Source organism: Chrysochloris asiatica, unplaced genomic scaffold (genome assembly GCF_000296735.1).
Source record: "Chrysochloris asiatica unplaced genomic scaffold, ChrAsi1.0 scaffold00007, whole genome shotgun sequence".
In the NCBI taxonomy this organism is placed as follows: domain Eukaryota; kingdom Metazoa; phylum Chordata; class Mammalia; order Afrosoricida; family Chrysochloridae; genus Chrysochloris; species Chrysochloris asiatica.
In genome coordinates, this window is record NW_006408525.1 from 20239734 (window position 1) to 20267519 (window position 27786).

Sequence of the window (27786 nt, forward strand, 5' to 3'; positions counted from 1 at the left end):
AAAAGATGAGGCTGTCTGGTCCCATAAAGATTTACAGCCTCGGAAAACCTATACAGGGTTGAATGGTAAGAAGGAAGGGCCCCTGGTAGCACAGTGCTTAAGTGCTTGTCTGCTAACCAAATGTTGGTGATTGGAATCCACCATCTGCTTCATGGGAGAAAGATGCCGCAGTTGGCTTCTGTGAAGATTTTAACCTTGGAAACCCTAACCTATAAGGAGCTCTTTTAGCGTAGTGGTTACAAATCGGGCTGCGAACCGCAGGGTCAGCAGTTCAAAACTACCAGCTGCTCCGCCGAAGAAAGAAAGATGAGGCTTTCTTCTCCCGTAATGATTTACAGCCTCGGAAACCAACCGACTCCACTCGACGCACTTAACAACAACAACCCTATAGGGTCACTCAGAGTGTGAATCTATTTGCCCGAAATGGATAGGGGAAGAAGGAAATGGGGTGCAATCTTAGAGGGTCTTGGGGGTAATCCAATAAGGTAAGTTTTGGATGCACACCCGTCTTGTGGAGCATAGTCCCGTGTCTTTTCATTTCCTAACGCTCCCAACGATGATGCCTGCGAGAGGCAAGGCGGGAGAGCCTGGCTTTCCCCTGCTCAAGAGGAAACAGACTCGACACGGGCGGTGGCTGCAGTGCGCTCTCCTGAGTGCCAGAGGGCGCCGTCGAGCTTGCTTGGGTCTCTCTGGCCCTGCTCATCTCGGTGGCCGCGGAAGGTGACGTGGACACGGAAGTGGTAGTCGTCGCGACTGCACCGGTGGGAGTAGGGCGCGGGACTCGGTGTGAGGCCGGCGGGTGGACAGGGTGCAGCGGTCTCGCCCCGGCGGCGGCGGAGGTCGCAGACGTTGTCGGTTGGGTGCGAGTCCGCTGAACAGACGAGCGGCCTTTCAGCCTCTTTCTCTTGCTGATCAGAACCCCGGAGCCGGGGCCCGCTCAGCCGGCGTCACAATGACCAAGGCCGGTGGCAAGGGCGGGAGCCTCCGCGACAAGCTAGACGGCAACGAGCTAGACTTGAGCCTCGGCAACCTAAACGAGGTCCCCGTCAAGGAACTGGTTAGTACAGTCCCGCCAAGTCCAGGAGCCCATCGGCGCCTGGCCTGGCCCGTGTGGGCCGGCTCCCTTCCCTTGCCTTCTTTTCTGTCTTTAAAACGAGAGGGGTGGTACTAAGTCCCGGCAGGGCCGCGTCCGTCCCCGAGGTGCTATCCGGGCTGTACACGTGTCACTTTGGCGCAGCTCCAAGAGATTAGGAGAATCTGCCTGGATCAGGAGCGAGTCCACCTTTATTTGGGGTGCTCCTAACTCCGTGCTTGGCCCAAAGTAAGCGCCGCCGGAGCGTCTGCTTGATGTATTCGCAAATGAATGAAAGCCTGGATCTGGCAAGTAGGCCTCCGGGTAGACTTGGGTGTGGCCCAGAACTGGTCTCTTCTAGGAAGTAGCAATCCCTGTTGGCTGTCCCATCCCGAAGGCAGTCTCCCTGGAAGAATTCAAGGCTCACTGCTTCTGTGGCAAGGCCTCATCCAAAGAGCAGAAACTGGCTGGAAGCCCTGCGCTACTGCCCACCCTCACCCCACCCCACCCCACCCCCCCCCACCCCCCCCTACCCCATCCCACCCCAACCCTCAGGAAACTGAGGCCTGAAGCCCAGGGATAGTATACGACCACGCGATGGATGCCAGAATGAAACCAGATCCCACATCCTCTGCCCCTCCACCTGCCCCCCATTTTGGATGACCTACACTTTTCTCATTTGTTTTCCATACTTGGCTCCATCTGATTTCCACAGTGGGAGTGTTTTGTGGTGGTAAGAAAGGGATTTCCAAGTTCAAATCCCAGTATCTTTACTTAATAGCCGAGTGCTCTTGGCAAGCCAGTTAACCTTTACGCCTAGCTTTATTTATAAATTATGGGTAGTATTTCCCAGCTCATAGGGGTGAAGTGAAGATTGACTCTAATTATACATAAAATAGGCATGGCAGATAGCATGTAGCTGTTCCCACATTGCTTTCCCCACAGTAACATGTGGAACTTTGTTCATAGGATTTTCTGGCAGTTGGAAAGTGCAGGTTGGCCTAGGGCCCATCAGTGAACGTTTGCCTCCTTCCCACCCTGGAAGAAGACTAGCTAGCCTTTGTCAGCCAGGCCCTAGGACTGCTGTCTAAAACCTTGAACTCCAGGCAGATGGTCAGCACAGCATTGCCCCTTGGGAGTGAGAAGGCTCCAATTTGCTGGGCCACCCCAGCCCTGAACATCATGGGGAAAAGGAGACAAGCCCATGAGAGGTTTTCACTTTAGCGTTCGTGATTCAGCCAGAACGTGTGGAGTGTGTGCTCTGAGGCTGGCCCTGCGCTAGCTGCAATATATCCATCCCCTACCCTGAAACTTAATAAGGGGGATGGTATGGTCCAAGTTCCTTTCTTCAGTGCTCCACAGCCTAAACCCCTATCTTTGCATTCTTTCCTGGGTAGATGTTAGCTGGCTCATTTTCTTCCATGTGGCACTATGGGTTAATGTGCCAGACTGTAAAGCCATTTGAACTGCAAGGTTGGCAGTTTGAACTCACCAGCTGCTCCTTGGAAACTATACAGGGTCTCTATGGGTCGGAACTGACTCCACGACCCTTAACAACAACAACATCCTCAGCACTTAACAACAACAACAAATTCTCAGGTCTTGGTATGGAGCTATAGGATAAGCACTAGACCAAAAGATCAACTTGAATTGCACAGTTGGTGCTTCAAACCCACCAGCCACTCCTCAGAAACTCTATGTGGAGTCACAGATGGGTCGTAACTGACTCGACAACACTTAGGGGCTATGGAAGCATAGTTAGTGGGTTATGAATGGCCAACAGTGTGAATCTACCACTGCTCCACAGGAGAAAGCTGAGGCTTTCTGCTCCCGTAAAGATTTACAGCCTCGGAAACTCTATACAGGGTCCCTATCCCCAGGAACATTATGCAGTACTTTAGTACCCCCCCCCCCTTTTTTTTTTTTTTTAATCTTGGGAACTTGCTCAGGAACATGCTTCATTTGCAGGTGACTGAATCATTCCAGGTTCATCTGACATTTTTCTTTCTCATCACCTTTACTAGGCTGCTCTCCCAAAGGCCACCGTTCTGGATCTCTCCTGCAATAAGCTTACTACTTTACCGGTAAGACTGACAAGTGCTGTGACACCTTCTGGAGCCTTGGCAAAGTGGGGGGTGGGGGTGGGGGTTGCTTTTTCCAGGTTGGGGAGTTAGAGGTAAAAAGGTTACCAGTAAATCCAAGTAGAGACCTGGGGGAGGGGAAGGGAGGCTGATCTCAGTGGATACCCTCAGTGAAATACTGGGCTGCAGAAAACCCAAGTCAGCAGGATGTAGACCGAGTCACTGCTTGGATCATACCTTTTCTGCCTTATTTTATTCTTTTGAAAATCATATTACCATCATATTACATAGCAGCAGGAACTCTGGTAGCGTAGTGGTTACGAATCGGGCTGTTAATCGTACGGTCAGCAGTTCGAACCTACCAGCTGTTCCACGGGAGAAAGATGAGGCTTTCTGCCCCTGTAAAGATTTACAACCTCAGAAACCCTAGCCACTCTGAGTTGGAACCGACTCCATGGCACTTAACATAACCTAGTATTACATAGCAAGGGCTAGAGACCTTTTGTACGTGGCTCTGCATTCCAGAGAGGAAGTTGTTTGTCATCAGTCTCCGTATGCATCCTTTGAAGAGGAACAGGAAAGAATGAATATGGGGTACTTTTATGAGACTACCTGATTATTATCCTCCCAAGCAAGGACTTGAATTACTAGAGAGTTACTATTTTTTCATTCAGCATGTCCAATCTGGCCAAACCCTTTGGCTTTTTCGTGTATAGTTATAGTTTCTTCAGTTCTGTGCAGGCACTGGCTTCATTCAGCCCCATTCCTTCTCCTGGGTGCTGGTGCTCTCCCACAGCAGAGCACTTTTACCATCAGACCCAGAGTTGGCTGTCAGTGTGGCCTTTCCCCTGAGACTCTGGTCACCTCACTGCTCACATATACTCCAGGGGTGGGGACCAACTCTCAGAAGTTGATATTTACCTTACTGGATCATTAGTCCATTCCCCTCTCAGTATTCTCCTGGGCCTCACTGATTGCTGATAGCATCTTCCCGCAGCTCATCAAGAACTGGTTCCAACATCCAAGAAGCATCTGAAGTCCCCCTTCTTCCAGGGACTATTTTGTATTTAGTTTAAGAAGGGGAGCAATTTCCAACCTCATGCTTGCTGTACTCCTTGCCAGAGGCTCTTGGGCCACCCCCAGTTGCACATGTCAGCCTGAGTTTGTTCCTTGCGTATGCCTCCATCTCTTGCAGTGCGGCTCTGCTAGCATTCACAAGTCCCCAGAGAACATGCGGAGTGCCTCATTAGCTGAGGTTGCACCATCACCTACAGATGGGAACTTAGAAAGGTTTAATGACCAGGGGGTGTTCTGGTCTGTGCCAAAGAAGAGCCAGGATACGGGTAGGATGGGACCTAATACATTCTTTCACTCATTCATCTAGTCAGTCAAATAATCAGAATACTTGTTGAACACCTGTGTGCTCAGTATTGTGTTGGGTGCTGCAAATAACAAAGAGGACGTCTGGGTCCTCAAGGGGCCCCTGGTCTCTAGGGAAGTGGATCTTTACATTTTATTTTGACAGCTCCTGTGAAACATGAACACAGGATGCTGGGGGGCTGGGTCCCTAATCATTCCTATAAAAATGTGGAGGTGGGCTGGAGGAAGAACTGAGGGTAAAGGAACGAACACTTCGTACCTGCTCTGGACCACTGTGCTTTTACATACAGTATACATTGCCACCAGCATTGGATACTTGGCTATGTTATGTCATCCATTCCAGTTAGACAGGCTGGTAAGAGGCAAACTGAAGGGTTACCCATAGGTACCTCTGCCATGAAGGTTTCTGGACTGTTCCACCAAAGTCTGAGCCCAAGCCTTAGGTGTTCTCTCTTTGGGTCCTAGTCGGAGTTTTGTGGCCTCACTCACCTGGTGAAGCTGGATCTGAGTAAAAACAAGCTGCAGCAGCTGCCAGCGGACTTTGGCCGACTGGTCAACCTCCAGCACCTGGATCTCCTCAACAATAGGCTGGTCACCCTGCCTGTCAGCTTTGCTCAGCTCAAGGTAACAATTCATGAACCAATGATTCACAGCCAGGTGTAGCAAAGGGCTCAGGGACTGACGGGGCGTGGTTGTAAGCAGGGCTGCTGCAGAAATCCCACCTTGTTGCCCAGTCCCAAGTGGCTTTCCCTGCAGCTGGAACACACACAGACTTGCTGATTCCTCATTGTGTTCCACCTTGAGGAACTCTGTCTGTGAACCCATCTTTTTAGAGTCTGAAGTGGCTGGACCTGAAGGATAACCCGCTGGACCCTGCCCTGGCCAAAGTGGCAGGTGATTGCTTGGATGAGAAGCAGTGCAAGCAGTGTGCAAACAAGGTAAGCCCGAAACCCTCCCGGGTATCTCCTTCATGCTCCCCAGGGCTGGCCTCTCCTTAGCTTATTTTTCCTTCCCAGGACACCTGTAACTATGTGTTGATTAAAGAATGACACTCAGTGAGAACTGTCCACTGTGAGCCTGTGGAGTAGAGACCTGTGTTTCTGTATTTGCTTCACAATTCTTAGAACAAAAGTGTTCTACTCTACTGCAGAAGCTTGCAGAATCCACCACTGCACTATGTGGACTGTTGTTTTAGTGAGACAAGAGGGCTAGGGGCTGAAGCATTTCTGAGCCACAGTTAATGTAGCAATTTTGCAGTAAAGCTGGTCATATTTATACATTGATAGCCATAAGCAGACAGGCTTCCTGGGCTGATCTGGCATTTGACATCAATTGTGTCATCTGACATGGGCGTGAGTACTTATGTCAGCATGGAAGGCAAACATTGCCTGTGGCCAGCTACCTGGCATTAAGAACATTACACATCTCTCACTGCCTCCAGCTACAGTCATTTCCCCTCTGTCTTTGGGACAGATGCTGCAGCTTCAGCTGAGTGCCAGATGACTTATCAGCTATATTTAGAGGGCATGGTGAACAAAAAAGACTTGAAATGCTATAGTTAGGTGTGTCTATGATGGGTCTCTGCTCTGAATCTCAAAAGTAGTGACTTTCTTATAGTTAGCTCAGAGCTGCTTCTACCAAGAAGCTGAGGCCCTTTACTGGGAGTGGGACATAGTGAAATCCAGGTGGAAACTTGGTGCTTTAGAAGTGCTGTCTATTCCTAAAGTTAAATAGCTACACCGATTACTCCTTCGTCCTGCACAGTTTACATGTGTCATTAATAATCCCCATGATCCTGGGAAGTAAGTATTACTGCCATTTCTCTAACATGAGGCGCCCTCAGCTTGCACATACCTCATTCATTCATCAAATATGTTGAACCACAGGGGATTGCTGGTAGACCCGTTTTTGCTCAGACATTGCTCCTGATGGCATTGTGCTTCCTGATGTGTTCCCTGGTACCAGAGCGCCAGAGCCTCAGCTGTCTCCACAGCACCTTGTCAGGCACTGTTGGGGTTGCTTCGTTCAGTGATGAGATCACTTGTCTCTAGGAGTTGATGAGGGCTCACAGCTCAGTCATTGTGGTCACGTGCGTTAGTCATCATAACAGATCAGACTGCTGCTGCTGTGTGCTGTCAAGCCACTTCGAACCCCTAGCGACCCTGCAGATATTATGGGAGCAGGAAACCTCCTCTTTCATGCAGAGCTGCTGGTAGATTTGAACTGCTGACCTTGCAGTTAGCAGCCCAGTATGTAACACACTACATATACTACCAGGACAGATAAAATTGGTACAAAGCAAAGCATCTTTCAAAAAAAAATTTTTTTAGTCCAACAAAATCATCAAGTGCCTACTGTGTACTGTGAAATGGGGGAAGTAGATAAAAATCCACCCTTAGTCTAGTTTCTCCCATTTCTGAACTCATGATGGCACAAGGTAAAAAGGGGTATTTCTTAAACCTTCTACCTCTTTAGTTAGCCACACACTTCATAAGCCAACGAAGTGGTTGTGCGTATTTCATCAGAGTTCAGAGGGACTTTGGGTTAGTTAGGCTGTCTCCTGACACTGGGCTTCACTTTCCTCGGATCTGGCTCCCCCTTGCTGAGCAGCTATCTCTATAGTAAGCTTCCCTCCCTTCAGAGAGATGCCAGCAGGTCCAGGTTATACGTAGGTTACTTGGGACAAACCAGGCTCTTGAGGGAGCTGCTTTTGCAGACCTGTTCAGAGGTCCTTATACAATGAGTGTACATGTTTCTAGAGTTTCCAAGAAACACAGAGAAAGGTATTTAAATGCATGTTTCTGTCATATAGTTTGTCTAGTGCGGATGCTTTTGCCATCCTAATTTAGGTTCTTTTTCTAATTCCATAAGGAAGGGTAAAAACATATATAATGCCAGGATTATGTAAAAGTTATCTAATGTTCACAGCAGTGCAGCTTATCTGCATTTTCCAGAGAAGGAAATCAGCTCAGGAAGATTAGCTAGTTTGCCAAGGTCACACACACGGTAGAGGCACAGTTCTGTTTGTTTTCAAGCTTACACTCTGCCTCCTGCTTCCAAGGTAAAGAGCAACAAAGGCCTTTTACTCCCACCCTAGTCATGCCTATAGTGAGACTCTTTGCAGCTGTTTTAGTGAGAGAGCATGACTGAGCCCGTGAGAGTTTGGGAACTCAGGGTGCTGAGTACATTTGTGTAGTCTTTGGGCCCTTTCCTGGATGCTCTCCTTCCTCTCTGTCTGTATCACAGGCCCCAGTGTGAGCTGGGACGACTATGGGGAGTCTCTGACTTAGGACGCATTCCTATTTACTATAAACCACACTTACTTACCACTGTCTGTTTTTGGCTTTTTGGTACATCTTAACATCAGTAATATGTACTACATACATTGTTAACCTCTTGTAATTTGCTATTGTTACTATTCTCATGCCAACCCCCAAAGATAATAAAGATTGCATTTATAAAAACACTGATAATAAAAGATAATAGATGATAATGAAAACTTTAAAAAAAAATTAAAAAATGGTATTCGACTTAGGTGAGAACTGCCTTCTGATGGAGTTGTTGGAACCGAGCCCTGCTGTAAGTCCTTGAGAACCTTTCTCCTCTCTGTAGGTGTTACAGCACATGAAGGCTGTGCAGGCTGACCAGGAGCGAGAGAGGCAGCGGCGGCTGGAAGTTGAACGAGGTAGGTCTTCTAGTCACTTTACCAGGGAGTCCTGGTGTGGTGCTGTAGGATAAGCACTGGACTGCTAGCCTCAAGGTTGGTGGTTCAAACCCACCAGCCGCTCATAGGAAGCCCATACAGGGTCGCGATGAGTCGGAACTGACTCGACGTCACTGAACAACAGCAGTCACCATGCAGACACTTCCCCCAGCCAGCTGGTTCCGATGCTGCAGGAGCTGAAATCCACAGCAGGACTTGAGGAGCAGCGGGGAGCAGTGTGGTGGTAGATGTCCCATCCTTGTCTGATGGGTCACTGCCTCCAATCCCGGCTTTCTAACTTTGAGTTCCAGTCATCAACTGCTCATCTCTGCTTGGCGAGTTCATAAACCACATCCATTGCTGTCAAGTTGGTGCCGACTCCCGGTGACCCTAGAGTACAGAGAATTGCCCACAGGGTTTCCCGGGTTGTAAGCTGTATGGAAGCAGACTGTCACATCTCTCTCTGGGGGAGCAGGTAGTTATTGAAACTGCTGACCTTTTGGTTAGCAGGCAAGCACTTTAAACACTGGGTCACCAGGACTCACTGGTGAGTTCCTTGTTGTTGTTGTGTGCCGTCGAGTTGGTTCCGATCCATAGTGACCCTGTACAGGGTTTCCAAGGCTGTAAATCTTTACAGGAGCAGAAAGCCTCATTTTTCTCCCGCAGAGCAGCTGGTAGTTTCGAACTGCTGATCTTAAGGTTTGCAGCCCGATTCGTAACCACTACACTACCAGAGTTCATTGTTGTTGTTGTTAAGTGCCGTCGAGTCGGTTCCGACCCATAGCGACCCTGTACAGGGCTTCCGAGGGTGTAAATCTTTATGGGAGTAGAAAGCCTCATCTTTCTCCCGCGGAGCGACTGGTAGTTTCGAACCGCTGACCTTAAGGTTCGTAGCCCGATTCATAGCCACTACGCTACCAGAGCTCCTAGGCATCTGAAATTCAACATAGCCAAAACAGATCCCTAAACCCCAGTGTTTCTTCTTAATAGAAAATTACTATCCATATAGACGTTCAGACCTGAAATTGGAAAGGTTTTGGGCCCCTTTTTTCTGTCCTGTCTTGTCAGCAAGAACTCTGACCAACCTTTCCACCTCCGCTGGCACCACTATAACCAAGACCTGTGGACTAGTTATAGCACACAAAGTCCTGTCTTCACAAATGCCACCATCACACATCCCTTCTCCAGAAATGCTATTTGCTTAAAACACTAATTCCATTGCACTTTGGGGTTAAATTCAAACTTGCCAACGTGACAGACAAGGCTGCATATGAGCCAGGCCTGCCCGCCTCTTGGCCTTGTTCCATAAACAAGGGGAGGTGCAACTCACTTTAGCCACATATTTACTTTAGCCCAGTACTGATTTCAGGTTTGAACACCTGAGTGCAGGTAACTTTGTAGTACAAGGGAGTATTGGATTTTAGGGAGCTGTTTTGGCCTATGAACTCTCATCACTGAACGAAGCAACCCCAACAGTAAATTGTAAATTGGGTACTTGTGTAAATGTGTTTGAGCTGTTAAGTAAATGAGAATATGCTACGTAGATTCCCAAGTTGAAATCTAAAAACTAGTCTGACAAACTTAGTGTCATGTTTACAGTGAAACTTGTAGCAAACATTTCCACTCTTTGTACTCCTAAACTGAAGTGTTCGTTTTCTCTACTTCCTTGCCCTCATCTTGCCACACTCATTTCTCAAGCGTGGGAAGCTAAATCCCAGAGACTTAGTCCTCCGTGGCTTCTTTTCTTCTTATCTGAGTCCTACATGGATAAGCTGTTGTGCCTTCTGATTCTTCTAGAAGGGGCAGCGGACTCCTCACCCTGCCTTCTTTTCCCTTTTGGTGTTTTACTCTATCTCCACTGCTGGTGGCTGGGAAGCTGCTAGAAAGGAGTCCAGGCAGTTAACTGTGAAAACAGCTCATTGTATTTTAGGGAAGCCTTACTTCCTGGACAGCAATCCTGCTGGCACAGTAAAGCACTTTGGCTGCTAACCGAAACGTCTGTAGTTCGAACCTACCTGACAAACTGTGGAGAAAGATGTGCTAGTCTGCTTCTGTAAGGATTACAGTTTTGGGGAAGCTTTTGGAGAAGTTCTTCTCTGTCCTATAGAGTCACCATGCGAATTCAACAGTGATGAGTTTGGGGTACTTCCTAGAGAGCAAAAAGAGTTGCTTTCCTTGTAATATTTCTTATGTGACTCATGGCATAAGGGAAAAAGAAGGCTGAGTCCACTCTTTCTGTCATTTGGGAAGGCAGACAAGGTTTTGTGGGAGAGAAGTCATTTTGGGTGTATTTTGGTTTAGAGGTGGAAAAGAAGCGGGAGGCTAAACAGCGAGCCAAGGAGGCTCAAGAGCGGGAGCTGCGGAAGCGGGAGAAGGCCGAAGAGAAGGAGCGTCGGAGAAAGGAGTATGATGCCCTCAAAGCCTCCAAGCGGGAACAGGAGAAGAAACCTAAGAAGGAAACCAACCAGGCCCCAAGTAAGTTTTCCTATACAAGGTTCCAGCAGTCAGGAGACTGATGTTTTCTGTTATAGGGGAGTGCGTGTGCTTGCAAGCCTTTAACAAGATAATTCCTTAGCTCAGGAACAGCCCTGGGAGGGTTTGAAGGATACCAAGCCCTGGCATGTAGGAAACAAGTAGCTGACTGCTTTGTTCCCCCCCACAACCAGTACTTGAGTTCAGGTGTTTTGGTCAGATGTGGTTTCACTCTGCTTCTAGGGGTTAGGTCCTAAAACCACTGAGAAGGCAGAACATACCTGCCCAAATGACCCGGAACGTCCCTCCTGCCCTCCTGCTGGACAGTGTGGACGCTCTGAGTCTGGAAGGGTTGCGGTAAGTTGTTTTTCTGAGTCAGAACAGGTTGCACTGAGTTGGAACTCTGCTTGTACACCAGTATAATCATTTGGCTACATTTAGGAAGCCATGTTGTATGAAAAATGCTTTGTAGTGTATGTCTACTTATGAATATATCCAGTGGGTTTGCTTAGGTCAAGTGCATGTGGTATTGAGGCTCCATGTACAGGGAGGATCCTACACCCTCCGGGTCTACAGGGGCTTCTCAGCAGTCACCTAAGAGGGAAGGTGTTCTGCATGGAGGCCAGAGGCCTGTCCCTGCCCCTGCCCCAGCCCCACTTGCCTAACTTCAGCCCCATTTTGTTTCCTTTTGTACAGTGAGGTTGGTAGGTATGCCTACTACAGGGTAGTGGTAAGGATTACACAATAAAATCTTTATGACAGGACGGGGCAGTTCTTGTCACCGTTGGCACTCAGGCAAGCTTTGAACATTTTTGCCTAAAAATCTCAAAACCAGTTTTTTCTCTCATTTAAAATGAACTCTGTGTGTCCACAGGTTCCATGTTCGCAGATTCAGTCACTTTCGATAAAAAATATTCCCATAAAAATGCAATAAATGGTTAAAGCAGTCCCTGAAAGGCTAGGAGGGAGTGGAAAGCAGTGTTGAGTGTTGGCGTTGTATTGGCATTTGAAGTGTATGGGAGGATATGTGTATACACTGCCCCATCTTATCTTAAGAGACGTGAGCATCTGTGGGTTTCAGTATCTGAGGGGGGTCCTGGAACCGCCCCCTGCAGGTATTGAGTGATAACTGAAATTGATGCTTATTGCAGGGAATTTTGAAAAGTTGTTTTAAGAAGTTTTATACATTTCAGAAAATTGCAACACCTGTATTATCTATCACCTAGCAGTATCACCTTTCTGTAGGCATATTGAAGAATAACATCATTCACAGCGATACCAATACATCTCAAACCCATTTCCCCAAATCGGTGCTTCCTGATAAGCTCCTCCCCTGTGGTCCTCTTCTGGCCCTGGGACTGTGAGCTTCAGGAGACACAAAGGAGTTCAATTTCAGAACTACTCCCCTGAGATCTAAGGGAGCAGGCATGTGTTTCATCCTCTGGAGAGTAAAGTTTCTAAGCGTTCAGAATCTTCAGTTTCCTCTCTTAGGGCCAGAAGAGGGCTACAAGGGGGGTGGGGTGGGGTGGAGACTGGCATAGATGGGTAGAATATGCTCTCCTCTAGCTAACTGACTTTTTTGTGTCTCTGACATCGCCCTTCCAGAATCAAAGTCTGGCTCCCGCCCCCGCAAGCCACCGCCCCGGAAACACAATCGCTCCTGGGCTGTGCTGAAGCTGCTGCTACTGTTGCTCCTGTTCTGTGTGGCTGGCGGGCTGGTGGCCTGCCGGGTCACAGAGCTGCAGCGGCAGCCCATCTGCACCAGCGTGAACACCATCTACGACAATGCGCTCCAGGGTCTGCGCAGCCATGAGATCCTCCAGTGGGTCCTCCAGACCGATTCGAAGCAGTGAGCTTGTCCTCCACACCTGCTGCCTCCCCATCCCCAGCCTTGGAGCTTGGATTCCTATGGAATTGGGTTCTGCTGGACACAACCTCTCGTTAGCGTCCGACCTATCTGCCACCATCAAATGGCTGCCGATTGGTACTGGAGACCTCCTTTCTGTAGGACTTCTTGGTTCCTTAGTCAGGGGTCCCTGTGGAATAAGGAAAACTGGGAGGTGGGGGGAGGAGTTACCTGCATGACTGAAGGAATGGGCCTGGGGGTGGGGAGAGGAGACCAGCCTTTCTGTTGTTACTCATCTGTAAAGGCAAGACTCCTGTCTCCATGGTCAGGTCTCACTACGTTTACACTTTCGTATTCACAGACCTCCTCTACCAGCCCATCCCTGTGTGCTGGTCAAGAGGGGAGCACCATACACGCAGAGCAAATCCAGCCTACACTGGGGAAGGAGGTGTACCTATTTTCTTAAAGGTGTCAGACATTCCTTAGACATTTAGTGACCTCACAAAATCCCAGCCTGTGAAAAGGGCGTCAAGATACTTCCAGTTTGAGGCAGAACTGGTTTCCCACTCCAGTACTCTTTTCTTTCCAGCATTATTGCCTCCTTTATGTCTTCAGAGAACAGAATTCATCAGAATTGTGTCTCAGCTAGTCTGCAATCTCATGGTACAGATCCATGATTCAAACAGAAGGCCCAGCCACTGAGGGCCTCCATAAGATGGGAACAGTCCAGCCTCCTTGCCTCACACTTTTAGAGCATTAACTCCTTCATTGCTGATAAAGAGCCTGAAAAGTAGTCCTTTCTTTTGCAAAGCCACGTCATGTAACATGTCTGTCAGTAGTTGGTGTGACAAATACCTCAAAGGCAGCCTGAAAACTCCGCTTCATGGGGACTGAGAGTTAGAATTGATTTTAGACCTGTCATCACACCTCTTTGAAGAGAGACAAGTGGCATCATGGAGCTGAAAGCTGAGACATTAATGACAGCACACAGAAGGGCGGCACTGACTGGCCTCTCATCTGTAGATTTAAGCATTTTCTCACTCCACATCTACCTTTGTCTCTTTTCCACAATGGTTGGACGCAGGGATTAGAAATAATTGTGACCTGGGGTCCAGTCACTGAAAATTACTAACAGCAAACAACTTGCCTCTCCCAGAGAGAGCAAGACCTTGTCACTGTTGATAGGGCAGGGTCCCACTTCCTAGTCCTAGTGGCCCATTTGAGTAGGTTGATTTTTCTTGACTGTCCTGAAACCAGAACAGCTTTACTCTGCTCTCCCCCAAGGATTGCTCTGCTGTGTAGGTTCCCATCCTACCAGAATCACTACATGTTCCTTTAGTCTTCCTCCAAGCTCCAGAGCCATTGGTATAAATGCTTTATTGAAACTAAACACATAACTATGTATGATCAAGATAATACAGAAGTCAGCATAGTGATCCTACTCCTGCTCCTTCGCTGGTGGAGGCAGCCCGTGGGTGAGAGGAGGGCTGTGGTACACCCAGCCTAGTCAAGCCGACCCACAGACACCAGTTCACAACTTTGAGATTTCATGCTGAGGTTCTTTTGGATTTCTACAATTATTAAATGTGTCTGAGTGGTCTATCGTTGTTCCTTTGTGCTGTATGGGATTGGTGGGGGTGGTTGGTGATAGCATCTGACTTTCTGGTGGCAGTAAATGCAAACACCCGGTCGGTTTGAGTTGATGGACCATCGTGATGACTACACTTAGGGAAGGTGCTGTGGGCCTGACCTGGGCTTGTGCTCTAGGAGGCACTTCCAGGCTGTGGCGGTCTCATAGTTCCAGTGGGCGAGGGGCATCTCTAGCTTTTCATTGTCCTCCCTGAGAGCAACATCAATCCGTACCATCTAGAGAGAGATCTGGCTGCAGGGTTGTCATCTGGAGGTAGACACGCCTGGACAGTTCTGGTCCAACACGACGGGAGGTGGAGGTCACACCTACCCCACGTCGAACTTTTATATCTGCAAGCAAATTCTGGCGCTCTTGCTCTGAAAAACACCGCTGGTAGGCCTGAAAGTCGAGTGGTAAATGACCGCTTAGTGCCACACACCAGTCACAGCCATCCCTCATCCTTGCAAAGAGGGCAGTAAACTGGGGTTGGGGCATGAGAACCTACCCACCCTCCCTGAATCCACACTAACCGCAGATTTCAGCAGCCCTACCACTGCTGCCATTCAAGGCATTCTTGAACCCTGAGTGGCACCATGGGGCACTGGTGGTGGATCCTCTAGCACAGCTTACCAGAGCCAGGAGCTGGGGGGACGGGTAGGCATTCACAATGGCACTGGCCATTTCCAGGCTGACTCGGTTCAGCTGCTGAATCTGTCTCCTCCAGACCAGGGCAAGGCCCCTGCCAGAACTGTCCACCTTCCCTCCTGCAGCCCAGTCACTTTCCAGACAGAAGGAGAAAGCAGTCTGATCTCGGAGCTTCCTGAAAACAGCACAGGTGGGGAGCTGTGAGTCAGTTGCTTCTCTCCTGCACCCATTCCCTCATCTGAGAACTCAGAAACCCTGATCTCAGAAGAGGTGGTCATAATGTCTGACCCTTGACAATTGGATCCGTTTGTTCTAAAGTGCAGTGCTAAGTTGCTAATTTCCTTAAAAACCACATCTAGTATGTTTAATATGTGTCGTGGAGTCGATTCCAACCCAGAGTTGGACCCTGGACAGGGTTTTCGAAGCAGTGAATCTTTACAGGAGCAGAAAGCCTTATCTTTCTCCTGCGGAACAGCTGGTAGTTTTGAACTGCTGACCTTGAGGCTGGAAGCCCGATTCGTAACCACTACACTACCAGAGCTCCTTGTATGTTTAATTAGGAAGAAGGTATCAGAAAGCCCAGGTTCTCTTGTATTAAAATAGGGTTGTCCCACCCAGAGAGATGGTGTGGCAGAGGGCTAAGCACAAGGGACCGGGTATCAGGTAGTCTGGAGTCTGGTTCTCATTGTAACTTGCTGGACACTTAGTTAATCTGTTCAGGCCTCAATTCCTTCAATGAGGGCCTTACACTAGATCATTTTTGAGATTCCTTATTAATTTTCTTTCTAATTCATTGATAATTTTCAACTATGATTGTGAACATTCTTTGAATTGAGCAGGCTCAAAATTTATTTTACTAGGGTTTATTATATTTTTGATCTAGTGTATAAAGAATCCTGGCATCTTAGCTAATGGTAGTAAACCAGGACCAACCTGCAGAACACAAACTTCAAACTCCCAGCAAGTGGAAAGTATTTTTAAAGGGGCTAGACTGTGGCCTTAAAGGTTCTTCCCAAGAATTTTGAGCATGAGGTCAGCTCCTGTATCAAGCCTGAGAGACAATGGGCTAACCACAGAGTTTGGGAAAAGGGACCTTTTCTCTGGCTTCAAGAACCACCGTAAATGACAAGGCCCTGCACCAGAGGCTGGACTTGGTCCCAGCACTTACTTGAAGGGTGCCTCAGCCACTGCCTTTGTGAATGTGCATGCATAGTCAGCCATCTCTTTCCAACTCTGCAGAATCTGAACCTGGGCTTCTGTGTGGAGCTGCAGATCCACCAGTGCCTGGAAGTCCAAAAATGGGCAGAGAGAGATGCTTCACATTCTCTCGCTGTCCACTGAAACCACATCCCAGCCTGTTGGAACCCCGACTGGCCCCTTCTCTCAGACTCACTGCCGAGGCAGTAAGGGGTGTTCAGTGGGCATTTCATTCTCTTCAGTAGCAAATCTGCTCAGATGACTAGTGGGGTACTCAGCTGGGCTTGGGCAACAGGAAGTTCTTACCTCTTCCAAGTCTACCCTGGTAACCAGAGGCCTGGACCCTGAGTTGCCCTCTGGTGGTCTCTGCTTCTCCTTGGCCTGGTCTCTACTTGTCACTCCCTGTTTCCTTCTCCTTGGAGGATTCTGGGCACTGTAGCAGGGGAGGAAATCAAAGAGGGACAGCAGTCCCACACTTAACACAGGTAGAGAGGAGTGAGGAGACTGCTAGACCAGAGCATCCTACAAGGCCTGTAAGGATGCTATCTTAGAGTGACCCAGACTTGAAACCATCCAGCTCTGTTGGCCCATGAGCTGCCAACACTAAAGTCTCAAGAACAAACCCAAACCTGAAACATTTTTCCTGATCCACAATCACCAAGGACAGAGCTTTCCCTGTTGTCTTTGCGCTGACGTCCACTACAAAACTCCGAAGTGCTTCCTTCCCTTTGTTGGAGTCACCCAAGCTTTCCTGCATGAAGGGACAGACATTGCATTGATACTTCCTTCCTTGTAGTCAGCCCTCTACTCCAGGCCTCAGCCCTGCCCGTGGGCCAACCTACCTGCTTTAAGTTGGTGATTCTGGACACAACTGCTTTTGCCAGGAGCAGCACCAGGACTACTGGCTCTTCTGCCCAGTCCTCTCCTCCATCCTGCCAAAGGGGGTGGACACAGCAGAGGGGCTGGGTCAGCAGACACTGAGGACCAGCAGGAGTTGGGTGTATGCGCTCACCTTGTCAGCCTAGCCCCGACTGTTTTTTTTTTTTCCAGAATGAAGTCACAGTGGCAAGAAGCAGCCTCTGTCCTGCCCCTCCCCAGACCCCAATTTTTCAGCCTTGGTGGGCTGCATCTAGTGGCAGTAAGTAAGGGACAATAGCATGTTGAAATGGGCTGAAAAGTTAACTGCCATTTTTTCTACACATTTTGAAGAGGAGATGGAGTGAAAGGAAATGCAAAGGGTTTGGTACAAATAAGTAACTCGGGCTGTGCAGGTGGAAGCCAACTGTGAGCGGCCCTTACAAACATAGAGGTTTTGTGTGACAAAGGATCACAGGGAAACTTCTGTCTGTGAGGGTATCTTCTCGTCACCACCGGTAAGGTATAAGCAACCCTAGACCCAGGGGCACTAGGGTAATTGGGGAGTGGAACTTTCTGAAACTTTTCTGATTGGATTTCTGCAAGCGAAACCCAAGAACCCTGATAGAGCAAAGTGTCAGGGAACAGAAGCCCTAGGTTCAGTCATTAGTAGGTGGTCAGCCTGAACGAGGCTCTGCTACCTCTCTGCACCTGTGTCTTACCTACTGAGAATGCCCTCCACATCTTACAGGACCACGGTGACTGAAACACAAGAGAAAATGTGGAATTGTCTTGAAAGGACATGGTGCCATGTGAACACAAAGGTGTGCTTACCTTTAAATTAAAGTGTAATGAGAAAAGTATGGAGTCCCAGAGAGGAAGCAACCTCCGTGTCTCATGTATAGACTTGAAAACAAGGGGTGGACTACGCTGGGTCCACATATGAACAGGTGTGAAAAGCACAGGAGTTGTGGTGACCTGGTAAGGTTGGCTACTGTGTGTCCACTATGTGCTCAGTGCTGGGTTATTTCGCTTGGTTCCCATAACAGGGGGACTGAGCAGACAGTAGTAACAATGTCCTCGTTCATGACAAGGCAACTGAGGCTCAGAGATGAGTAACTTGCTTAGGGTCATAGCAATAAAGCTATTAAGCTGGGATTGATATGCAAATCATCCTGCTGCCAAAGACACTTAACAAGTAGGGATCCTGTGCAAGTGACCTTTCCTGGCCACATGTCCACTCTCCACCTTCCACACTCGCTCTCTGCCTAAGGAGACTGATCCCTCTGGAGGTGTGGTCTGTGAGGAGTTCCAGAGAGGGAGAGTGGAGAGTGACTTCCAGGCTCTTTAGTTCCCTGACCCCCTCCCAGTGGGATTGTCTAGGGTTTGCTATACCTCTCTACTGGAAGTCAAAGTGTCTCTAAGGGTTAATGACTCCCCTCATCCCTTCAAGCTTAGGATGGCAATAGTTACGCTGAGATAATCAACCAGCGATGGCATTTCCCCCAAGAGATATCTGGCAGTATCTGGACACATTTTTGGTTGTCACAACTAGGGAGGGCTGCTGCCCGCCCTCCTGCCCTACGAGTGGTCTAAAGAGTCAGCAGCCACAGAGGCTGCCAAGCCCTGCACCATGGCACTGTACCACCCCTCGGGGTTTCCTTGGAGAACCATCCCTTTATTAAACCCTCCTCAAATTAACAAGAGTTGAGTGTGTCATTTATTTCCCTACTGGTACTTGACTGATAGGGGTCTTGGTGTGGCGCTGTGGGTTAACACGCTGGACTGCAAAGCCGGTTTGAACCACAAGGTTGGTGGTTCAAACTCACCAGTTGCTCCTCAGAGACCCTACACAGGGTCACTATGGGTCAGAGCCAATTCAATGGCACTTAACTACAACAAACCTCACTGATAGAAAGCCATTTACCCTCTAAATGCAGGGAATGAGATTTCAGCCAGAAAACCCCTACCTCAGACAGCCCAGCCCTTCTCCAAGTGATGCTGCAAGGCACAGCCTGCGCCTCAATCACACAGCGGCACTCCATGGACTGCAGCGCCCCAAGGAGCTGGCCCCCACCTTCCATCTGTAAGAGCTCTGCAACAGATGGGGGAAAGGCCGTCAGTGGGCGGCTCAGAAAGCAGAAACACAGCACAGGGTGAAGGATGTGAGAAGGACCTGGATCCAGCACTGCAGCCATGTGCTTTAAGCACTCCTCTGGCCTCTGGGTGGTCCCCCTGTTTTCCTTCAATGGCTTCCTCGTCCTCTCCTGTTGCCTCAGGGTGCTTTCCTTCTGGTTCACTTGTCCCTGCTGCCGACATCCCTGCCAGTCTCTTCCCTGAACCTTATAACTGTGCTTGGCTCTCTTCTGAGGTAGGGGGACCTCAGAATTTGTTTTTGTTACTGACAAGCTATTGCCCTGGACAGAGCAGGTAGGTTGGTATGCTGAAAGCTGAGGGCATGGATCATCTAAGGCAGGGCCCTTGTTATTTGAAGCAGCCCTCTCTGAGGTATCATGGAGGGGAATAGCAGGGACCTTTGGAAAGGTTTTTTTTTTCCAGTCACATAATGTGCCTTCCTTATTTTGATGACCCAATATGCGTGAAATTGGGGAATTAGTGCCCTCAGGGCTCAACTGTTTGCAGGTCAAAAACCGACACTTAAGTCTCTCAGCCAGTGGAACGAATTCCTCTTCATTCTCTTCATTGTCACTTTCACTGCTTAGCATCCTGACAGGCTTTGTGTATGTGACAGTTTCTGAATCTGAGACGTTAATTACTGTGACCTTCTCCCCCTGAAGCTGCCTTCTCTGTGTTGAAGATGGCTCCTTCTTTAGAAAGGCAAATGTTGGCAACTCCTCGGTATCACTCTCATTGGAATCCAGGAAGAGAGATGACTTTGTTAGAGCCATCAATGTGTGCTATCAATTTAATTACCTAAAGGAAGACAGAGAGAGAAATAAGACAGTGTGACATTCAATTCACTCCATTACACTGTTTTATGGCCATGCTTTATGGAAATCAATTTGAGATAATATAGTAACAATTTCTCTGCCCCAACATGTTCAACCTGGAACTCAGAACAACTTGACCTTTGGCCTAACAGGCTTGTTGTGTGCCATCAACTTGATTCCACCTCACAGCAGCTGTGTGTGTCAGAGCAAACAGCCCATCACATTTTCTAGGCTGTAATCTCTGTGGGAAAAAACTCAAACTTGGGTGGCATAGTGGATTACCAACTGAGCTACTAGCCAAAAGGTTAGCTGTTTCAATCGACCAGCCGCTCCGTTGGAGAAAGATGAGGCTCTCTGCTCCCATAAAGACTTACAGCCTAGGAAACCCTATACCGGGTCACTATGCGTTGTTACTGACTCCACAGCACACAGCCACCAATCTCTATGAGAGCAGACTGCAGGTTTTTCTCTAGCAGAGTGGCTGGTGGGTTTGCAGCTAAATGCCTGGGCTCCTTAGTCTAACAAGAAACCCTCCTCAAATCCCTTCTTGGACAAGGTGAGATAGAAAAGAAGTAGCAGTTACAATACAAACTTTAATGGAGGTAGTAACAAGACTCAATGCCACTCTCCTGCTTATCTCTGCATTTGAGAGGGAGAGGCCAAGAGTCATTCATTTTCTTTTTAATTGAGAGAAAATTCACATACCATAAAATCATTTTAAAGGGAAAGTTCAATGATTCTTAGTTTAATCACAAGGCTGGAAACCCATCATCATGATCTAATTCCAGAGCATTTTTACCACCCTAGAAAGACACCTTTACCAGTTACTCCCCATTCCCTTCTTCCTCCTGCCCCCGGGGAATCATTAATCTACTTTCTGTCTCTTTCACTTGCCTGTCCTGGGCATTTTATAAGATAGTTAAGTACTAGGCTGCTAACCACAAAGTCAGTGGTTTAAACCCACTAGCTGCTCTTCAGGAGCTATCTGCTCCCGTAAAGATTTACAGTCTCAAAAACTCTAAGGAACACTATTATTCTGTCGTATATGGTCACTGTAAGGAGCTCTGGTAGCATAGTGGTTACGAGTCAGGCTGCTAACCTCAAGGTTGGCAATTCAAAACTACCAGGAGAGAAAGATAAGGCTTTCTGCTTCTGTAAAGATTTACAGCATCAGAAACCCTATGCAGGGTGACTATGAATTGGAATTGACTCGATGGCATTTAACAACTACTACTACTTATGGCAGCGTAGTGGTAACGAATCGGGCTGCGAACCTTAAGGTCAGAGGTTTGAAACTACCAGCCGCTTTGCGGGAGAAAGATGAGGTTTTTCTACACCCTCGGAAACCCTGTACAGGGTCGCTATGGGTCGGAACTGACTCGACGGCACTTAACAACAACAACTACTTATGGTAACTATAAGTTGGAATTGACTCCATGGCAGCAAGTTTGTTTGGGTCTTTCACGTAAGTGGAATCATATGACTGGCTTCTTTCACTTAGTGTGTTTTCAAGGTTCATTAATGATGCAGCCTGTATCACTACTTCATTACTTATGGCCAGACCACATTTTCTTTATCCGTTTATCCATCACTTGATAGGCATTTGGCTTGTTTCCACTTTGGGATTCTCACGAGTAATGCTGCTATGAGCATTTGTGTACATGTTTTTGTGTGGGCAGGTTTTCTTGGGTCATATGCAAAAAACTCAAGTGCTGTGGCACAGTGGTTAAGCACATGGATGCTCACCCAAAGTCTGTAGTTAATCCCAAAGTCTGTAGGTGCAACAGAAAAGACCTGGAAATGCTGTACAACAGTTCTACCCTGTCCTACAGTTGGAATTAAGCTGTCAGCACACAACAACATGCACACATCATTTTAAACATTTATTAACCAAGGTGTGACCCTGGGTGAGTCATGTAACTTTGTGGGCCTGTTTCTTCTTCAGTAATTAATAACATTTACTTTAGCAAGTGGGGTCTTAAAAGCTTGCAAGCTGCCATCTGAGATATGACTATTGGGCTCTTCCCACCTGGAGCAAAGAAGAGTGAAGAAAATAAAAAATTGAGGGAAACCGTTCGTCCATTGGACTAATGGACCACATGAACCCAGGCCTCCACAAGTCTGCAAAAGAACTGCGCTGGATCACAACAGAAAGTCCTGGATGGGTGGGTGGATGGGGGAGGGGATGCAGAAAATTTTAAATCATAAAAAAGATCACACTTTATTGGTCTGATAGAGACAAATGGAATCCTTAGACACCCCTCAAACCTGAAACGGAACCCACTCCCAGATATTACCTTTCAGCCAAACAACAGGCCTAGAAAATGACTAATAACAACTACCACCAGGAGGATGCTCCTCAGATCAATCAACCATGGAGTCCAAAAGGGCAGATTTACAAAAAAACGTTGAGAAAACAGGAAACATGGGCTAACTGAGGGGATAGCAACCATGTCAAGCAACAGAACGTGTATAAATTGAATGGGAAAATAATATGCTCTGAAAACCTTCACTCAAACCACAATGAATGTTTGCAAACAAACAAAAACCCCTACTTAATTGGATTGTGAGAATTAAATGAAACAACGCATCTATTGTCATTGTTAAGTGCCGTGGAGTAGGTTCCAACTCACAGTGACCCCTTAGAGGGTTTCCCAGGCTGCGAATCTTGACAGAAGCAGAAAGTCTCATCTTTCGCCCACGGAGCTGCTGGTGGGTTCTAACCACAGACGTTGTGGTTCGCAGTCCAGTGCTTATCCTACAGAGCCCCCGTGCTCCCAGCACATCTATGTTACTGTTAAGTGCCGTCGAGATCGGTTCCGACTCATAGCGACCCTGCATAGGGTTTCCGAGTGGCTGGTGGCTTTGAATCGCAAACCTCGAGGTTAGCAGTCCAGTGTTTATCCGACAGTGCCACCCAAGAACACACAGCTGTTAGTATATGGCACTCAGCTCCATGAAGAAAGCTAATTGACGCGGAACGGAATATCATCCGTCCCCTCGGCTGGGCCTCAGTTCACCCCTGCACAACGAGAGAATGGGACAACCGAGCCCTATCCGTGCAAGCTCCGCGCCTTACGCCGGCACCAGGGCACGAGCCGTCGGCGTGTTATCGTCCACAGGGCCCAGCAGAGCCTCCGGCCGCCCTGGTCACAAACCCTGCGGAGTGGAGCTCAGTAGGAATACCTTGTCCCGACCCGGCGCGCAGTGATAGTGAACGCTCACCTGCAACTTCTCGCGCCACCCTTTCAAGTACTACGAAGAACCCGGAAGTACTACCCCTAGCAGAGAAAACAGACGCTCGAGAGACCGGAAGTTCGTGTAAAGCAAACATGGCGTCGGCAGCCCTGGCGCTGAGGACTCGGACAGCTGGTAATAGACGCTGTGGGGGTGGAGTGCATCCCGAGCCAGGAGGCTAGGGAGATGGCAACCATTCCCCAGTGGAAGGGCCTGGGTGCAGGGGGAAGTGTGCGGGAGTTGAGGGGCGGCTGTTGCAGACCACGTGATATTCCTGGGGCTTTGGGTAGAGGCAGCGAGGAACACGTGACCCTATCACTTTTGTGCCTGTACGATTTCCCTGGCGCTACTTCCTGGAAGTCTCTGGCTCGGTGTGAATCCTTTCATCAATAAAATAGGCTAACAGTACGTTGTAGCACAAAAAGTAAACGTGTTCAACAGATTGAGGGTGTCTTTATGCCAGACCGTTATACGTCGTTATAAGTGTTGGAAATCCCAACGAAGAACAGGAGTACAAGGCCCGTATCCCTTTCTAGTGGATGAGCCAGTAAATAAGCAAATAAATTATAAATAGTTTTAAATTATGACAGGTGTCCTGGTGTGACACTGGGTTAATGAGCTGGACTGCAAAGTCGGCTTGAACTGCTAGGTTGGCGGTTCAAGCTCACCAGCTGCTTCCCAGAGTCACGATGGGTCGTAACCGACCCGATGGCATTTAACAACAACAGTAAAATTGTGAAAAGTGAAGGAAACAGCAAAAATGAGTGTTATGTATCTTTAGAGATTTGATGGTTAGAGAACACTGAGGTAACATTCGAGTTAAAACTTAAAGGATGACAGGAGTCCTGGGCCTTTGTAGAGTGTCACAAAGTGACTTAATCCAGCTTTGCATTTTGTGAATCAAATATAGCAAATGTATTGATTTAAAGGGGTTTGTTGTTATTAACTGCTATTGAGTCAGTTCTGACCCTGTATAAGGTTTCCAAGGAGTGACTGGTGGGTTTGAACCTCTGACCTTGCAGTTCAAACCGAGCTTGTGCATTATCCTATAGTACCACACCAGAACTTCTTAAAGGGGGTAGGAGTGGAAATGGGGAAAGCAGATGGAAAATTCACAGTAGCCTCCGTGAGAGGTGGAAGAGGCAGCAGTGAATTTGGAGGGAAAGGAAGGATGTGAGTCTATTTTAGAGCGAGAGTTCACTGAGCTTCCTGGTCAACCTGAGCTGTGAGGTGAGCCGAAGTCGGAGCCTCGCTCTGGGTGCCCTTGTTACTGAGCACTGTGGCCTGGCCTTGAGGGCATGTTGGTGTGTGGGGGGTTGAAGCTGGTGGCTCTGTGTTCTTGCTGGCTTCGCTATTTTTATAGTGTTTGTTTCCTCCCTGCAGGACTGAATGTATCAGGACTTTTAGGGCACATGGTGTTTATTTTTTTTCCCTACCACCTTCCACCCTCTTCTCTCCTCCCTGCTCCCCTGACCCCAGGACAACACAGGACTGAGTTATCCTCTTGGAGAAAGCCAAGGACTTTTAGACACTCCCTAAAAATCAACACAGTCCTGTGGCAGGCATTTCTGTTCCCCGCGCACATCCTCATTACCTTCCCTGCCCCCTCTCAGCAAATGGCCCATCAAGGCCAAGAAAGAGAGTCTGGTTTGGAGTCTTCTGTGAACAGTGTTTCTGTTACCTTTCTACAGTTACAGCCCTGTGGGCCCTCCCTCAGGCTACAGCTCTTGCCGTCAGATATGCTTCCAAGAAGACAGGTGGCAGCTCCAAAAACCTTGGTGGAAAGTCACCTGGCAAACATTATGGCATCAAGAAGATGGAAGGTGGGCATACGTCTTGGCTTCATTTCCCAGCTGCACCTACCTTGCTGTCTGGGTGTTTCTTAGAAGAACAGGGAACCCATTCAGTGGCCTGGCTCTGTGCTCAGTGTAGCTCACCAGGGCATTTGGCTCTGGATTAAAGGGCCAGCTAAGACCTGAGGGGAGTCCTAGTGTGGCGCCATAGGATAAGCACTCGACTGCAATGTTGGTGGTTCACATCTACCAGCTGTGCCTCGGAAACCCTACGTAGGGTCGCTGTGAGTTGGAACCAACTTGATGACACCTAACAACAAAACACCAACAAGACCTGAGGAGGGGGGTGGGGGGCAGGAAGCTCTGAGCCTTGGCTGTGTGACTGGAGTGCATAGGGGAAGGGCGGGCGGGGGGAGGGCTGCTTGTGTTGGGCTGTGTGGGAGTTGTTTCTGGCAGTGGTGGAACCAGGACGGCCAGAACTCTGGGGTTTTCTTAGCAGGGTGTTGTACCGCCCCAGTACTTTGGCCAGGGCTGAGGCGGTACACTTGTGAACTTCTCTTCTAGGTCATTATGTTCATGCTGGCAACATCCTGGGGACTCAACGCAAGTTCCGCTGGCACCCAGGAGCCCATGTGAGTTGCTTGATGGCCCCATTTTCCTGCCCTGTGACCACTTTTCTCTGCCCTCACGTGTAATAATGATAGTAGTAGTAGTTGTTGTTGTTGTTGTTAAGTGCCATCGAGTCGGTTCCGACCCATAGCGACCCTGTACAGGGTTTCCGAGGGTGTAAATCTTTACGGGAGTAGAAAGCCTCATCTTTCTCCCACGGAGCAGCTGGTAGTTTCGAACCGCTGACCTTAAGGTTCGCAGCCCGATTCGTAACCACTACGCCACCAGAGCTCCTTATAGTGTTACTTAAAATGGGCTCTTACCAAATGCCAAGCATCCTGCTGAGTCCTGTGCCAACATGACCTCATTCTTTCTTAACCCCATCCTCTGCGGTAGGTAGGCACCCTTTCCCTTTTACAAGTAAGATGTCAGACAGCTGGGATTTGCACCAGGGTTTTTGTCTGGTTAGTAGAGAGCAGGCTTAGCATACAATCAGTCTGGTTCTCTTGGTTCTCTTTCATAATCCCTAGTTCTTAAAAGGGAGTCCTGGTGTGGTGCTGTAGTAGAAGCACTGGACTACGAACCACAAGATTGGAGGTTCAAAACTACCAGCTGCTCCTTGTAAACCCTACACAGTGTCCCTATGAGTCAGAACTGACTCGACGGCACTTAACAACAACAGTTCTTGGAGGAGGAGATGCCTAGTGATTTAGGATTATTTTTCTTAATCTTGAGAAACTAATTTTAATATGTTTTTTGTTATTTCTAAGAATTATTGTTTTGCATAAACAGATTATTTAAAGATAGCCTGATTATAATAAAATGTAATTCTGGTACACACACCAGAAATTAGGCCCATTCCAGGCTGGGATTCCAGTAAAAGAAGGAAAGTTCTTTGGTAAGACAGAACTCTATTCTCCACAGTATTTGAAATATTAGCTTAGTTTCTTTTGTAATCAATTTGCCTCCTACTCACTTTTCTGGGGACAATTTTAATAGGCACAGAAAGGTTGGTTTTAACCTGTAATGATTTCAGAAATGCCAAATTGTATGTGGATTGATGGTAAATACAGTAGTTTTATTTTTTAGGATTTGAGCTATTGGATGTTAGCTTCCTGGACATGCTAAAACAACATCAGTAAGCTCTTTGTGTTAATTGGCTCACTTAATCCTGAAACAGTTCATATTATCTGCATTTTGCAAATGTAAAATCTGAGATAGAGTATAATAAAGTGACTTGCCCAGTATTACATAGTTATAAGTAGTAGGGCTGGGATTTGAACCAAGCATCCTAGCTTCAGAGCAAGAGAGTAGCGCTGGACTGCCTGGATAAAATAGTACATCTAAGTTCCTAGAAATATGAAGGTCAAATACAGAGTTTTATACAAGTACATATACAGCACACAGGTTACTTACCCACTGCACCTCATTGTTCTCATCTCTAAAGTAGGGTGGGAAATAGTACCTACCTCACGAGGTGAGAATTAAATGAGTTAATATATTTAAAAGTGCTCGGAATGGTGCTTACGTGTAATTTAAATAATTGGCTAGTATCATTCTTTATTAGCATACGCATTACTCATATAACTTTGTCCTGTACTTTCTATAGAGCCTAAACTTTATAGATCACTATGTAGAGCAAGATGTATAACAAACTAGTGTTTACTCCAACTCCATTAGCAAGTGAAACAAGGGCATCTTCTTGGACCTGGATTGGGATCTGTCCCCATGTAGCTTGTTCCCCAATGCACAGAATCTGCCCTTTAGCCTGCTGGGACTAAGCAGTCACCAGGATTGTTTTCTCTTTCTGTCATGGAATCAGTAAAGAAATAAAAGGTAAGAAAATGCCACTCAGTAGTTAAAGAACCCAAGATGAAGCTTTTAGAGCACCCCACCCCCCACCCCCACCACTACCTTTAGCTCCAGAGCTTGGATCCTTGTTAGAAATCTGCCCAGAAGCCTTCGAATGAACCACCTGGCTTTCCATCCAACTGATCTGGTCTTTGTGTTGCAGGTGGGGCTGGGGAAGAGGAAATGTCTGTATGCCTTGGAAGAGGGGGTAGTCCACTATACTAAGGAGGTCTACGTGCCCAGTCCCAGCGATGCAGAAGCTGTAGATCTGGTCACCAGGCTGCCCAAGGGCGCTGTCCTCTACAAGACTTTTGTCCATGTGGTTCCCACCAAGCCTGAGGGCACCTTCAAACTGGTAGCTATGCTTTGAGCTGCTGCTTGAGGCCAGTGGACACAGACTGGATCCCAGTTACCAGGACAAGGTGGTACCAGAAGATGTCAAGGTTTGGATATGAGGATGATGT

At 48.0% G+C, this 27786-nt stretch overlaps 3 protein-coding genes across 3 annotated transcripts; 2 read left to right on the plus strand and 1 right to left on the minus strand.

The window, feature by feature from the left end:
* The first annotated feature begins 743 nt into the window (after positions 1-743).
* Positions 744-12862, plus strand: LRRC59 (leucine rich repeat containing 59). The gene is made up of 7 exons (XM_006832464.1): positions 744-1057; positions 3097-3156; positions 4999-5157; positions 5367-5471; positions 8146-8218; positions 10538-10711; positions 12314-12862. Exons 1-7 carry the CDS (start codon positions 953-955, stop codon positions 12559-12561), a joined length of 924 nt encoding a protein of 307 aa, XP_006832527.1. The 5' UTR covers positions 744-952; the 3' UTR covers positions 12562-12862.
* Positions 12863-14406: 1544 nt separating this feature from the next.
* EME1 (essential meiotic structure-specific endonuclease 1) lies at positions 14407-19790 on the minus strand. Its single transcript, XM_006833649.1, has 8 exons — positions 19058-19790; positions 18852-18976; positions 16869-16958; positions 16656-16777; positions 16333-16459; positions 15998-16113; positions 14815-15004; positions 14407-14583 (listed from the first exon to the last, which is right to left on the minus strand). The coding sequence occupies exons 1-8, from the start codon at positions 19788-19790 to the stop codon at positions 14407-14409; spliced, it is 1680 nt and encodes a 559-aa protein (XP_006833712.1).
* Positions 19791-23164: 3374 nt separating this feature from the next.
* MRPL27 (mitochondrial ribosomal protein L27) lies at positions 23165-27692 on the plus strand. The gene is made up of 4 exons (XM_006832465.1): positions 23165-23204; positions 24761-24892; positions 25427-25494; positions 27486-27692. Exons 1-4 carry the CDS (start codon positions 23165-23167, stop codon positions 27690-27692), a joined length of 447 nt encoding a protein of 148 aa, XP_006832528.1.
* Positions 27693-27786: the final 94 nt, after the last annotated feature.

What these genes read in the sequence shown, in the direction of transcription:
- LRRC59 (XM_006832464.1), top strand. Translation starts at nt 953, where the DNA reads ATGACCAAGGCCGGTGGCAAGGGCGGGAGCCTCCGCGACAAGCTAGAC. An exon ending in ATAAGCTTACTACTTTACCG is followed by an intron (nt 3,157 to 4,998) that starts GTAAGACTGACA and finishes TTTGGGTCCTAG; the next exon opens with TCGGAGTTTTGTGGCCTCAC. An exon ending in TCAGCTTTGCTCAGCTCAAG is followed by an intron (nt 5,158 to 5,366) that starts GTAACAATTCAT and finishes CCATCTTTTTAG; the next exon opens with AGTCTGAAGTGGCTGGACCT.
- EME1 (XM_006833649.1), bottom strand. Translation starts at nt 19,790, where the DNA reads ATGGCTCTAACAAAGTCATCTCTCTTCCTGGATTCCAATGAGAGTGAT. An exon ending in CCAGGGTAGACTTGGAAGAG is followed by an intron (nt 16,114 to 16,332) that starts GTAAGAACTTCC and finishes TTGGACTTCCAG; the next exon opens with GCACTGGTGGATCTGCAGCT. An exon ending in GTGGCTGAGGCACCCTTCAA is followed by an intron (nt 15,005 to 15,997) that starts GTAAGTGCTGGG and finishes TGCTGTTTTCAG; the next exon opens with GAAGCTCCGAGATCAGACTG.
- MRPL27 (XM_006832465.1), top strand. Translation starts at nt 23,165, where the DNA reads ATGGCGTCGGCAGCCCTGGCGCTGAGGACTCGGACAGCTG. An exon ending in GCTGAGGACTCGGACAGCTG is followed by an intron (nt 23,205 to 24,760) that starts GTAATAGACGCT and finishes ACCTTTCTACAG; the next exon opens with TTACAGCCCTGTGGGCCCTC. An exon ending in TGGCATCAAGAAGATGGAAG is followed by an intron (nt 24,893 to 25,426) that starts GTGGGCATACGT and finishes CTTCTCTTCTAG; the next exon opens with GTCATTATGTTCATGCTGGC.